Below are 15000 nucleotides of genomic sequence, written 5' to 3'. Positions count from 1 at the left end.
TGGTTAAGGATCTTTATTTGACCTCCCGGCAAAAGTTTTACATAATCCAAAAAAATGACTCACTAAAAATTTTCATCTGATAACAGCAAACATGACAATCGGCCAAAAAAGACAAATTCTTCTTGTTTGAATCATGATTTAGCCAGTAACAAAGATATTGTTGAGTAAGGTTGACAAAGTATCTTTGGTTTAAGAAGTCCCTGATGTCTTGATAATAACATTATTATTTAGGAAATGACTCGAAAATGGCATGAAAAGCTTATATATTGGTCTGTAAATAGAATATAGAACACCTTGTTCTGTCTAAAATTAAGATGACAGAAAGGAGTCTCAAAGAGCCAAAAATATCATATTCTGCTATATAACTAGTATAACAGTGGTACAGCCAGACATGACATGTTATTAGGGCTATGGAACAACCAATCCATGCCATTTCAATTTTATATATAAAGCTGGCTCCTGCACCAAATTATTTACTTGCTGCACCCATGGGGTGACCAAGAGCGAAAGCACCTCCATTAACATTTACTTTTCTTGTCAGCCACATGGTATGGTAAAGTCAAGAATCTCTCTTAGTGGACAAATATATTAATTCTTCTTTAACCTAGATGGTATTTTGTATCAACGAAAGTTAATAACAAAAGATATCTTTGTTAAGGATTTATTGCCTTTCAATGGACAAGACTAAGCTTGTTAACATGATTACACCTGTATCTTTTTGTTTTCCATCAAAAGGATTGGTTGTTATTCTGCACCAAATATTGGCTATGGAGCACATCTCAAGATCTAGAAGTCTTTACAACCAGTTATAATCTGCCATTGACCATAAAAAGCTGGCTCCTAATTCCAAAAGTATGGCAAAATCGGAGAAATGAGGTACTAGCTCCACCAAACTTAATTATTAGAAGGTTCCAGTTTTTTCAATGTTTATGCAATGACGGGCAAAATGTTCAAAATCTCCCAAATTAAGGAGTCTAGATTAACAAAAACTTTGCATAAGTAACAACATCAGTACAAAGGCACAAACAACCAACTAAACCAATGGATCAAAACTAAGTGGTTACTTACATGCAAGTGATGATGTAATTGCATTTATGTTTGTCACTAAAGATTTTTGCACAAATATGTGCTTCTTAATATGCTAAACTTATTTATCTTCACAGTATTGATTTGATGCTGACAGTTCTTTATAGAACAATCCTTGATTTCCAACTCAATATAGTTAGTTGTACACAGACCTCATAAGTTAATGTACCACCACTTGAATCAGGCTGACGAAGTGTAACATTTGAAATAACACCATTTGCTGATAAAATACAAATAGCTCGAGACCCTTGTTGTGAAAATGATATGATCTTCATAGTAACATCCTGCAAAAAAAAGAAAAAAAACAAATGTCTGTTAGTAATATGTTCGATGAAGATTTTGAGTGATTAGTCATGTGCCTTTTAAATTCAAAGTGAATTTAAATAAAATGAAAGTAAGAGAAGAATGAACAAAGCAATCTAAATTTGTCTAGCATTAACAGCTTTTACCAGAAACTAATATTTGTATACACAAGTGCTTCGGCCAATAAAGTTTTGCCTCAATCTGTTAGAACCCTTGCAGATTCTAAACTTGGGGTTGATCACTTTAGGGGATCGGCCTCCTTGGAACTCTATAGGGGTTCCTCCCTCCAAGTTGCTGCTCAAATGCTGCAGAAAAGATTCATTTATTGCTTATGAAAAGAGAAGGAATACATGGCTATTTATAGGGCTTCTAAACCCTAACTCCTAATAGGACTCCTACTTAAGACTCTTACTTCTAACCAACTCCTAATAGGACTCCTAGTCAAGAATCCTATTCCCTTACAACTCCTAATTCTTCTCTAAGAAAACACCTCCTACATGAATGCCCCTCTCAATTAGGACTCTCCTAGCTAGAGTCCTAACAGAATGTCCCTCTCAATTAGGACTCTCCTAGCTAGAGTCCTAACAGTTTTACATGAATGTCCCTCTCAGTTAGGACTCTCCAAGCTAGAGTCCTAACAGACCCGCCCTCTTCAAATCAGCCTTGTCCTCGAGGCTGATGATTCGTGAATTCTGGGAATTTGATCTTCAAGTCGTCATAGTTCTCCCAAGTGACATCTTCTATTGGTAGGTTCGCCCACTGTATCAGCACTTCATTAGTGGGTCGTCGTCGTCGAGTCACGATCCGTCGATCAATAATGGCACTTAGCTGGGTTTGGAGTTCTCTTTGGGTAGTCATATTTGGTGGGTGGCTTTGGGCTGTCTCCAAGCACCTATTTAAAACTTCCGTCTGGCTGTTGGTTTGTGAGTGATATGTCGTACTCCTTTTCAATTTAGTACCCTGCATATGGAATAACTTTGTCCAAAATCTGCTATTGAAGATGCAAGTAGAATTTGTCACAAGCACAATGTGTCCCTTATAGCATAATTCTTTTGAGTCCCGATTGTAATGAGCCACGGAGCTCGGTGCTTCCTCTAATTTTTTTTGTATCTTACTGGTCTCCGAATCTTCCTGTCATTCCATCTTAATATCCTCAAGGAAGTCGCTGGTTGGAAGTAAAACGATCGAAAATTCAGCTTGCTCAAGTAGCTGCGAAAGCGCATCTGCAACAATATTCTCTTTCCACCTTTTATAAGTTATTTCATAATCAAATCCAAGAAGTTTTGTTACCCATTTTTGCTGCTCAGGGGATGATATCTTTCGCTCCAAAAAGTACTTAAGGCTTTTTTGGTCGGTTTTAATTTGAAATCGTCGACCAATCAAGTAGGGTCTCCACCGCGTTGCTGCGCGCACAATGGCGAGCATCTCCTTATCATATGTTGACTTATTTTGATAGGAGGGAGATAATGCCTTGCTAGTGTATGCGAGTGTTCAACCATCTTGCATGAGAATGGCTCTAATTCTGACTCCAAATGTGTCGGCCTCAATAATGAAGGGTCGGTTGAAATCTGGTAGTGTTAGCACCAGCGTTGTCGTCATGGCTGCCTTAAGTTTGTCAAAGGCCGTGGAGGCTCTGTCCAACCATTGGAGGACATCTTTTTTCAGTAAGGAAGTAAGTGGTGCACTGATCTTTCCATAGTTTTTCACGAACTTGCGGTAGTAGCCTGTTAAACCCAGAAAGTCATATAGCAATTTTATTTTTCTCGAGGTCAGCCAGTTTTGCATTGCTCCAATTTTGAAGGGGTCCACCGTCACACCTTCCTCTGATATGATATGCCCAAGATATCCCAACTTTTGTTGAAGAAAGTAAAAATTTCTAGTGGCCGTTGTGTGTTCGAAAGGCGGTTTTCGGTATGACTTCTTCGTACACTCGTATTTGATAATACCCGGATCAAAGGTTCATCTTTGTGAAGATTTGTGCTCCCTTTCATATAGCAATTCATCTAGTACTGGAATAAGGTATTTATCCTTGATGGTTATGCCATTGAGAGCTTGGTAATCAACGCATATTCGCCATGTTCCGTCCTTCTTGTGTACAAGTAGCACCGGTGAAGAGTAGAGGTTGCAACTCGGCCGAATAACTCCTGTTTCGAGCATCTCTTTTATAATCCTTTCTATTTCATCCTTCTGGAGATGTAGATACTGATATGGCCAAGTATTTACTGAAGATTTGCCTGGAAGAATCGTTATACAATGATCATGCCGACGGGTAAGAGGTAGGTTGCACGGTTCGTCAAATATATTTGAAAATTCAGCAAGCAAAGGAAGTAGATTTAGATCTTCAAATTCAATTGGCTCTCCCTTAGTTTGCTGCTCAAGTTGTACCAAAAAGCCACTGCATGCTTTATGCAAAACATTCTCCATTTGTTGTGTGCAAATCGTTGTTATGTCGCCCCCACGTTTCCCGTGCAATGTCACCTGTTTCTCCTTACTGTAAAATTTCATAATTAGTTTCATAAAATTCCAGAAAATATCACCTAATGTCGTCAACCATTTAATTCTGAGCATGGCCTCATGATTGTTAAGAGGGAGAAGGAAGAAATTTGCAATTATCTCTTGGTCCTTCAGCAATAGTTTCTCCTGCGGGCGCCTACGATCACAATTCAAAATCCGTCCGTTGATGACCTTAACATCAAACCTGCAGCGATTCTCGATAGGTAATGCTATCCGAACAACAAGCTTACTATATAGGAAGTTAGTAGTACTGCCCGTGTCGATGAGAACAGTGATCGGTTGTTGTTTGAGAAGGCCTCCAACTTTCATCGTTTGCGGGTTTGAGTAGCTGACTAGTGCGTGTACTGTAAAGTCAGTCGGTTGTGGCTCTTCTTCCGCATCTTCTTCTTCATGTTCAAGGCTCTCTTTTGGATGTTCAATGACCTCTTCTTCGATCGATTTAATCATAAGAAGTCCTCCTTTACTACAGCGATGCTCACGGCTCCACGGCTCGTCACAATGCCAACATAACCCCTTCGCATATCGCTCCCGAAGCTCTTCTCCTGTTAACCTCTTTGGTGCAGGGACTTGGTCGACAGTAGGGAGGGCTGAGGGCTTCAATATTACTGGTTGAGGAGCGACCCTAGTCCTCCGAGCTTCATGGTTCAATTGCTCCTCTTGATGTCGTGCGAAAGAGATGGCTGCCATAAGCGTATACGGTTGTCGCGCTTTAACTTCTCCTCGGATCTCCGGCTTCAAGCCCTCAATGAAGGTCCTCAATAGCTGTTTTTGAGACCAATCACGAGTTTGATTAGATAACCTTTCAAACCTGGTTTGGTACTCCTGAATGGTGGAGGTTTGTTGGATCTTTGCTAGTTGTTCGTCAATATTCTCGTAATCGGTTGGTCTGAAGCGAATCAGCAGTCCTTCTTTGAATTGACGCCATGAAAGGACTCCATAAGTATGTTCAAACCAGTCAAACCACTGTATAGCATCCCCTTCAAGATGTATAGCTGCAATTTTCACCATAGATACATCCGCGGTTTTGTGATACCGAAAATATCGCTCCGCGCGCGAGATCCAACCAATCGGGTCTCCTTCTTCCCATCTAGGGAAGTCCACTCTCATGCATGGATAGTTGGGGTTGGTCATAGAGCCTACCCTCCCTTGGAAGTCATCTCTTCGGGCTTGGTGTGATTGGGCAAAGCTCTCTCCTTGATATGATTTCTTCGGGCTTAGTGGTCGGCCCAATCTGAGTTCGGTAAAGAGCGTCCGAATCTTATCCTCCATTCGCGCCTCCAAGGCTTCGAATTTAGCATTGATTGCCTCCTTAGATGCCATAGTATATGGCCCCAAATCAATGATGTTAAGATCTCTATTTTGCTGTTAGGTTAAAGGCATGTATAAGTTGAGAGAAGTGATGGTCGAAAGTGTTGGTGGATTGGTGGATGTAGGCTGCGGTTTAGGCTTGTTTTGTGGCTGTTTTGGGTGCAGTTTGAGGGTGTGGTTTGGTAGAGTTTTAGGGCTGTGGATGAAAGTTTTGGATCTGTGGTAGATGGTAGCAAAGGTTTGACAGAAATCCGTGGAAGTTGCAGCAAGTATGTGCTGTCTTGTAAGAGTAGAATTGTCGTCGAAGAAACAACGGTTTCTCGACGTAATTTCCACCAAAAACTTGAGAGAATTGAGGAGGGAATTGATAGCAAAATCACAGTTTATATGACAGCAAGGATATCTAATTTAATCAAGAAAATTTCGGCAGTATAACAGCAAAGAAATTGGTGCAATTTGCAATTGCAGAATTATCGTCGAAAAATTTCAGCGGGTTACGATGAAAATTTGCAGCAACATAAAATCGTTTTTAGAGATGAATTTCTTAATAGATTAATCTTAGATGGAAGCCAAGATGATATATGAAGTCTATAAGAAATTTCATTCAAAAAAGATTGCAAATAGATGGGTTAAGGCAACGATATGCAGCTGAAATTTTCTGCAGCATAGATTTTCAAGTGCAGCAGATTGGACATAAAAGATCAGTAGTTTATATTGAGAATTTTTCGATGAAACCAAAGGGAAATCTACTGTTAGGAAGTGTCAAAGATGTCATAAAAATTTTGTAGAAATTTGGATAGAAAAAGCACAGTAACAAGATCAAACAGATGGTGCTATGCGGCTGGAATTCTGCAATGTATCTTTCGTCGTAGAGATGAAAACTTTGTGACGAAAAGTTTATGCAGCAATATAAGAACGATTTTTTTTTTTTTTTGATTTTCGAATAAGGATAACTAAATTGCAGCAGCAGTACGGTAGGAAACCAGAACCTGTTGCAATTCACGGGGAGATCAAAGGATGATCCGCGGTGGTGGAGATAATGGCGGAATTCGGTGACGATCTTTTAAGCAATTGTGGGAATTGCTTTGGATGGTTGTAGAGGGTTGATAGATGGCTGTGGAAGGGCAGCGAGACGCCAAGAACGCTGCTCTGATACCAAGTGTTAGAACCCTTGCAGATTCTAAACTTGGGGTTGATCACTTTAGGGGATCGGCCTCCTTGGAACTCTATAGGGGTTCCTCCCTCCAAGTTGCTGCTCAAAGGCTGCAGAAAAGATTCATCTATTGCTTATGAAAAGAGAAAAATACATGGCTATTTATAGGGCTTCTAAACCCTAACTCCTAATAGGACTCCTACTTAAGACTCTTACTTCTAACCAACTCCTAATAGGACTCCTAGTCAAGACTCCTATTCCCTTACAACTCCTAATTCTTCTCTAAGAAAACATCTCCTACATGAATGCCCCTCTCAATTAGGACTCTCCTAGCTAGAGTCCTAACAGAATGTCCCTCTCAATTAGGACTCTCCTAGCTAGAGTCCTAACAGTTTTACATGAATGTCCCTCTCAGTTAGGACTCTCCAAGCTAGAGTCCTAACACGATCATAGTGTCCTAGAAACCTTCCCATCATGATGAATGAAAATTATACTGGAAGATTAATGTACAAACAAATTGTTACGATAACTCCAAATCTCTCCTTCATGTGTCCTAAGAAAAATGAAATAGAACTGCCATCACATCTTGTTTTCATTAAGGATTTGAAAAATAAAAGGAGACAAGGTAAATACTTTCTCCAATGGACCATCTAAAGTGCACAAAACCTCTCAGTATAAAGGGTTAAGGCAATGTTATGTACATCAACCCTCCTTAGGCCGCACACTGGCAGAAGCCTTGTATAATTGGCCGCCTTTTTTCTCAAAATCTGAAATTGATTGTTGATGCATGACGAACTCAATGAGACATTTGAGTAAGCTAAATAAAAAAAGAAGCTACACATTAAGCTTTAATCTTTCCATGCCAGCCATTAGTGAGAAGCAATGAAATTTAGCTAAAGATCAACAAAAGACACTTCTCACACTGTTCTTATTGATTTCAAGTAGAAGTGAACAAAGGATCCTAGAGGGAAGAAGACGAAGACAAAACAGTCGAAGGATTAAATGCATAAGAAAGAAATTTTTGCAGTGCTTCGAGTAGGTTTACACTAAAGATTCTATCAACGTCTATGATGATGCCAGACAACAAATTAGCTAGCCAAGTTTAAATTGTTCTCCCGTTTACCACCTAAAGATGTTTTGCTCATATTGGCATTATATCAAGGAAGCAACGAAGTAAATGATAAGAACATCTTACATATGTTAGATAGTAAAATTAATAGCAGTTCCAAAAAAGTATTACCTCACCTGAAGCAACAGTGATGATATGAGGTGTGAAATTTGTACCGGCGGAGCAGGCTACCATATCTCCTGCATCACATAATTCAGATAATAAGAGACTATATAGCAGATGATTGCAACCTAACCTTTGAAAAGAAAACAGAGGTTTCAGTACACTGGGTACACTTGAAGATGATTAAGGTTCAAGTGATAGCATTAGTAGCTGGAGAGTTGAGCCACCAACTATATTGCTTGCAGACTCTGTAGCTAACCAATCCCCAGATCAGAACCTAAATCATTCGAACAGCAGATGGAGACTACAATAAACAGCTTTAACAGTAATTCCACTGTACCACATGAATCATGCCCAAGACACTTGAGTTCCCATGGGGATGTACGATAAAGGGTTCTGTTGCAAACAAAAAGTAAAGACCATATCCACCCATTTGATAATGCCAACATCTTCAGCATGAGAATGATCCAACCCCACACCCTGCGTTTACCACAGCAGTTTCTCGGAATTAACACGATGGAAGCCACAAAACTACAGAAAGGGAAGGGGTTAAGATTCAGGTTTCCGGTACCCTCGGCCAACCCCACAAACTTCGCTTTCTCCGCAAGATACAACATCCCTAACCTTATCAGATCTGCAGAAAGAGATCACACATAGTGGTCCCTTTTGCAGATCACAAGGACTTATTTTTGAACTCCAAGTTGACAGCTACCACCAAAAATGAACTCAGACGAGAAGGAAGAGAGAGAGAGAGAGTCGCAATTGGACCATTTGGGGATTCACAGACTCGCACATCATCAACAAAACCGTCATGGAAAACCAACATCATCAGTAATAGCAGACAGGGAAATTTTAGATCATAGAAAAATATAAAGATATTTTATTTTTTCCATTAGTTCCAAAACTCATACGGAATCGCATCAATTAGAGTTTTGATTTGAGTTTAAGATAAGCCCAAGCGTGATTTCAGATTAATTAGGAAAAATAAGGGACATATAAGACACCTCGATTTCGTCTCGTAACTGTCAAAAGGGAAAGGGAGGAAAAGAGAGAACAAACAGTGTAGAAGGAATACCGAGTGGCTCGAAGTCGAGTCCATAGCGAGGCGACTTGCTCACCAAACCCACTGGCCGCCCTCTACCCCGCTTGATCGCCGCCCCCACCGCGGCTGCCGGCGTGTACTCGACACCGGACGGCACGGACGCCGAGATCGGCAGCGGGTTCAGCGGCTGCAGCAGTCTGCCGTCCGGCCCGTACTTCCTCGGCCGCCCCCTCTTCTTCTTCATCGGCTCCGCCACCGGCGTAGCTGCGGCGGTTCCCACCACCACCGCGGCCGCTGTCGAAGCGGCTGCCGTCATAACCGTCGCCGTCACGCCGACTGGGCAAGCAGACTTCTCGTCTCTCACCACCGTCGCCGCCGGCGAAGCCGAAGGTGGCGGAGGAGGAGGCTGGTAGATCCCGGCCCCCTCGGCGGCCGCCGTAGAAGGTACTCCTCCTTCCCTCCCCTCCATGCATAGACGAGCCCCCGATGCTAACCTTACAGCAATCTCAAACTGAAGCTTCCAAACGCAGAAGTTGGAAGGAGATCCTTCGGACTCCGATCTCTAGGGTTTCTTTCAGCTCTCTTCACCAGAATCTACCATCAAGCTCCATGACGACACAAATAGCAAGAAAACCAAAGAAAAGAGAGAGTAATTCTCAAGCTTTTTCCCCTTAGCTATATCTTCTCGCCTTGTCCTCACGACCGGAGTACCGCCGATATCGTCACGGCCGTCCTTACCAGAAGGAGAAGAAGAAGAAGAATAGTTGAACCAGAAGGAAAGCGAACGGGGATGAATTATTATAAATAATATAATTATTTGTTATTATATATTGCAAATGTAATGTAAGCAGGAAGAGGGAAAAAAGAAAAACGAGAAATATAATATAAAAAATCAAAATGGGCGGCTATTGGCGAAGGGAAACGACGGGTTCTTATATGTATAATTTTTTATCATGGAAGGAATTATGTGAGCAATGAGATGGGTAGCTTTGGAAGAGGATACCTTGTTTTCTTTTAAGGCACCAGTTTAATGGTTTAAAAAGTAGGAGACGGGGGGGGGGGGGGGCGCGGGGGGCGTTGATATTTTTAAAGGAAAAGGAATGGGCAGCGTTAGGGAGATGAAATTAAAGTTTCCTGGTTTTAAAGCAAGGCGGCCGCCACGGTGTCCGCTCTTGTTCGCTCACCGACTCCTTGCGTCTTTTTTCTTTTTTTTTTGGGCTTTAGGCATCCTATTAATACAATGCCACTGACATTGGAGAAAACCACGACAGTGCCACTGGTCATTGCCCCCGAATTAATTCGGATTTTAATCCTTGCAGAGTTTGAAAATAATAAATAATTCTAGTGAATTTTAATAACGCGTATGTACATATAAAACTTTTTCTGGTATTAAGATTCTCCATATAGCATAAGCTATATTATAAAATTTATCTAAAGCCTACAGAGAGCATTTGTGATTTCAACGAACAGTCAAAACAACGATCAACTACAAGACAAAATTAAAAGAATGGAGCGAATCTTCACAACAAAAGGTACCAAAGCAGCAGCTAGAAATAACTCCATTGATTTCCAGTAATAAGATGGTCTAAGCTACAACAGAGTTGGTGCGTTTATCCAGAAAAGAGCACGGTCCGAGACACCACTTTAGTTTCTTCTGGTTCGGATGTAATACACACCAGCGACCCGTCAACAGTTGAAGTGCCATTGTCAGACATATAACCATGCAGAATCGTCCACCACAAGCATGACGAAATAAACATTCGGTTCGTTGCTTCTTGAATCGATACAAGAACTTGGACCTTAATTTGCAACAGTGAGATATTAGAAGTAAGTGCCCTCCGGTGGCTGGACAAGCTTACGGTTATGCGATGCCGCCATTTCCTTCTTAAGCTGCGTTAGAATGTACTCCATTGTGTAATCGCGTTGCCAGTTCCCCAGGACCAAAAATTTTCTTGTATCTACCTGGATTTATGTATTGAAGCATCAGTTTCCAAGTAATTGTTTCGTAAAACTGTGGACTCATGTCAAATTGCGATCTACCACTCCAGTGTCAGGATTGACACAAGTCATGTTGATGCGTGAATGGAATCGGACGCTAGGAGGTGTGTCGGGGTAGTCCTTGTCGCAGAATAATTTCAGCTGATAGATGCGACCCTCATGTACGGTCTGTAACAAGAGATGTAGTGCGAGAAATGAGAACAGTTTGAATATAGGCAAGGTTATAAAGTTCAAAGTAGAATCTCTCACGTTAAGAGGACCAATTATTGTTCCTGTCCAGGAGCGCATGTAAATGTCATCTCCATCATCCATACCATAGCTTAGAGTCCCATCTCCGATGCCCTTTTCTCCTCGTTCAAGCTCTTCAAGCAACCTGAAGTTCCGAGGAACTGCATGCAAAGTCAATGATGGTAAAGTTATGGTATGATTGGCAACCACCTGCCACAAATAATGCACTAAAATTTATAGATTCAAACTGAAAAAAAAAGATTCTTGCAACAAAATGTCCTTATGTCGAAATTTATAATATTAACACAAGTCTCCCAACATATATCCTAATAACAATGATTTATGAGGTTAACTATGTAGGAGTGCACAAACACCAGTTCCACTTAGAATTAACCAAGAAGATAGACTCATAATTAACAAAGAATATAGACTCACACAAATCACCAGCATAAATCATGTAAAAACAAGATCGAATAAAAGAGAGATAATATAAACTAAATATCAGGAAGTTATTCTAAATGTTGCAATAATCCACTACATTTATCATTACCCAGTGCACGAGGCTCCTGCCAATACAAGATTTGGGGAACGGCCAATATATGCAATCTTATCTTTAAATATTTAAAGAGGTTGTTCCTGAATACTGATCTCCTAAGTTGCAAAGGTAAGGTCCCATTGTACCAAGGCCCACCCTGTATAAACCAACACAATTCTTTTCCACATTTAAGAGACTAAACTGGGCCTCCATAATCTCCCTCGTTTAAGGTTTGACATCCTCATTAAAGTCCAAACATAACACAGAATCAAACTTAAAACGGTGCATGTGAGGTCTAACCTATTGGTCGGTCCCATTCCTAGAAGGTCCTTTCATACTTGGATATCTCACCACGTCCAATGATAGGTTATAAGTTACCTCTAAAACCAATTATCATGACCAACCTGATGGGACAATTGATTCATTTACTTAGTTTAAGTCCTAATGCCAAATAAAAATATTAAACTGCTCTAACTATATAAACCAACTCAATTATTCTCATATATGATGTGAGACTAAACTGGGGCGTCACAGATATCCAAACAAAACCTCTTTATCATAGTTCATGGAGGTTGTGATCCAAATCAAGTCACATTCTTCCTGATTTTAACCTGTCTAAACAGGCATACAAAGATATCTGCCCCAATTGGAATAACAGGATGAATAGAAGACATGGTGAGAAGAAATCATGGTGAGGCAACTGATTTATCAGTCAATCAACCACACAACAATGTGAAGAGGCTAGCATGTGGACAAATTTACAGCTTGATGACTGATCCAGCAAAACTAGATGGTGAGCTATAACCTATGTGAAGAGGCACGGTCAAGAACAATGCACGACACGGTAGCTTTCCAGAGAGATGATAAGAAAGAAACAAGAAAGTAGAGGTGGATAAAGCATAGAAGTTAAGAAATATTTCATAAGGAATAGTTCAAAAAAACCTTGGAATGGCACATCAAAGAGAAAGTCTCAATCTACACCATAATTCACCAGCAAGCAGGTTCAGTTATTTTAGAACTGAACTGGACCATTGGAATTGATGGGACAAGTTCACATCAGTCAGCTGTTACTCCTTGATACTACTTTTCCAGTGACATTCAAAAGATATGCCAAACTCTAGTACCTTTCTCATAACAGGCCTGATTACGTAGGAATGGCTTCCAAAGGAAAATTGATAGATAAAAGGAAGGATGCCAAACATGATGAATGCTCAAATATATTTATCATGGGGTTGAAACTTGATAGAGGTAATTATGATCGTGAACATGTATATTTTTATAACTTAAACCATAATAAGAATATGTAACCTTAAGATGTAAGCATCCGACTACATTGATGAGTTATTATACCTGTATTGAATATTTAACCTGGCAACTCAATTCAACCATACATCTGAATTTGAATTTTGTAGTAAATGTCAAGAATTTGAACTCGAACATTCCCATCAAACTGAACCGATACAGTTAAAACTGATTAGCTTCTCCTTCCACTGTTTGCAGCTATAACCTAAATAATACTCCTGAAAATCATAAAACTTAATCTTGAAGATATGTTCTAAACTTTTAATGAGTTAATTAAGTCATAGTTGAGATACTAATGAGTAAGAATTTTTGGTTTTGCAACATAAATATGATATTTTACTAGAGTATCAGAAATTAGATTGGTAAAATTATACGCAAGAACTAGTGGCAGCATAAGCTTTTAATTGATCTACAGAACTTTGAAGTTCACATATTAGAGCACGAATTCTAGAGAACTCTATGGAGTACTACAACAACTTATATGTACGAACAATAACATTTTGGTGAGGCAAATCTTTTTTGAGAGGCAATTTTCCACCTAGCATTTTGTATGAACACCTCTTGATGTAATCTAATCAACTTTTCCATTTTCTAAAAAATATATGTAGTTTTAGAAAATAAACAATATGACTTTTCCACTTACAAACAGAAATAGACTTTATCAGCAATAAAAATAAAGCTTTGGTACTTCAACATAGAAACACATGAAATACAGAACCCTTCTACAATGGTGATACATAAATAACTCAATAAAAGAAAGAACTTTTTTTAAAGGTTTTAATCTTAGTTACACCCCAAGCCAAACCAGTGATTTAAAAAACGCTAGGCGCCAAAAGGCGCCAAGGTCCAAAAACGCCCGAGGCACTAGGCGCTCGCCCGAACGAAACGAGGCGCTAAAATATAAAAATATATAATATAATTAATAAATATAATTATTTAAAATTTTAAATAATATGCTATTAAATTAAGAAAATCTAAGATACAAAATCAAAATAATATATTATTAATCGAATAAATACAAATACTATTATTAGTATACTGTTAACAGTATACAAAAGGAGAAGAAGGAAAAAGAGTATAAGGGGGTGCTGACTGAGAAAAGAGGAAGCGGCAGCGGTAGCGGAAGCGGGAACGGGAGTGTAAGGAGGCAGCGACAGCGGAAGTGTAAGGAGGCAGCGGCAGCGGGAGCGGCGACAGCGACAGCGGCGAGCAGCGGCAACGGGAGCGGGAGCGGCGAGCAGCGGCAACGGGAGCGGGAGCGGCGAGCGACGACAACGGCAGCAGTAGCGACGAGCGACGACAGCGGCAGCAAGCGGCGGCAGCGGGAGCAGGAGCGGCGAGCAGCGAGAGCGACGAGCAGCGGGAGCGGCGAGCGACAACAACGGCAATGGTAGCGAGCAGTGACAACAGCAGCGGTAGCGAGCAACGACAACGGTAGCGATAGCAAGCAACGACAGCGGCGAGCAACGGGAGCGGGAGCGGCAGCGGCAATGAGCAGGGTTAGGGTTGAGCAGCGAAATCGAACCAACTAAAGCACCGGAGACCAAACCAGACCTAAAACGCTGGTTCAGTCTCCTGGTTTAACCCAGGCGCTCGCCCAAAGCGCCCAGCGCTTGGGCTCGGGCGAGCGCCCAAGCGGCGCCTCTTTGAAGCGTGCCGCCTGGAAGTGAAGCGAGGCGCTCAGGCCTCGCATCACCCGAGCGCCTTTTTAAATCACTGAGCCAAACGGTATACTTTTCTGATATATGGTTATACTTCTATGACCTGATAAATTACTTGCTTTTCTTCAGTGTTTTCGAATGCGCTAGGCGCCAAGATGCCAAAATACACGAGGTGCTAAGCATTCACTTAGGTGCCTGCCCGAGCAAAACGAGGTGCTCTCAAATATTAAATTTTAAAAATATATATAATCATGAATAAATATGATAACAAAAATAAAAATGACAATTCATATAAAGTGCCAAGTTACATTGCAGGAAATAACAGCAGATATCAAAGTTGTGATGTTCCTACCAAACATGATTGATATAGAGATGCTGCATACACAAGTCTAAACCACCAGAAACACAAAAACAATCTCTCCAAATGGAGATGTCAGGAAGAGCTTAAAAATATTAGTAATATTTAAAATGGAGAAAGATGAAAAGAAAAGCTCCAATAAAGATAATAAAATAGAACATCAATAGAACAAGGAAGAAATACTATATGGTGCAACAGACATGCTGTAAACGATATTAGTAAAATTGATAATCCAACAAAGTCATAAGTAGTTGAAGTCCCAAAAGTAACTTGGTCAAAAT

The 15000-nt window shown here is 40.5% G+C and overlaps 2 protein-coding genes across 2 annotated transcripts in view; both read right to left on the bottom strand.

Moving 5' to 3' along the window:
• Nucleotides 1-9614, bottom strand: part of LOC103973485 (AT-hook motif nuclear-localized protein 1-like) — an 11071-nt gene extending 1457 nt beyond the window's left edge. The window contains exons 1-3 of the mRNA XM_065127581.1: nucleotides 8671-9614; nucleotides 7605-7672; nucleotides 1239-1370 (exon numbers count right to left, since the gene is read on the bottom strand). Of these exons, the coding sequence (XP_064983653.1) occupies nucleotides 1239-1370; nucleotides 7605-7672; nucleotides 8671-9106 (636 nt within the window). The 5' untranslated portion in view covers nucleotides 9107-9614. The remainder of the gene's footprint in view (nucleotides 1-1238; nucleotides 1371-7604; nucleotides 7673-8670) is intronic.
• A 571-nt stretch (nucleotides 9615-10185) lies between these two features.
• LOC135624164 (ubiquitin-conjugating enzyme E2 variant 1C-like) lies at nucleotides 10186-11046 on the bottom strand. Its single transcript, XM_065127575.1, has 3 exons — nucleotides 10885-11046; nucleotides 10678-10803; nucleotides 10186-10599 (listed from the first exon to the last, which is right to left on the bottom strand). The coding sequence occupies exons 1-3, from the start codon at nucleotides 10945-10947 to the stop codon at nucleotides 10459-10461; spliced, it is 330 nt and encodes a 109-aa protein (XP_064983647.1). The 5' UTR covers nucleotides 10948-11046; the 3' UTR covers nucleotides 10186-10458.
• Nucleotides 11047-15000: the final 3954 nt, after the last annotated feature.

This window comes from Musa acuminata, chromosome BXJ1-3 (genome assembly GCF_036884655.1).
Source record: "Musa acuminata AAA Group cultivar baxijiao chromosome BXJ1-3, Cavendish_Baxijiao_AAA, whole genome shotgun sequence".
NCBI classification, from domain to species: Eukaryota; Viridiplantae; Streptophyta; class Magnoliopsida; order Zingiberales; family Musaceae; genus Musa; species Musa acuminata.
The sequence above is the reverse complement of the archived record's forward strand: the minus strand, read 5'-3'. Positions and strand labels throughout refer to the sequence as shown.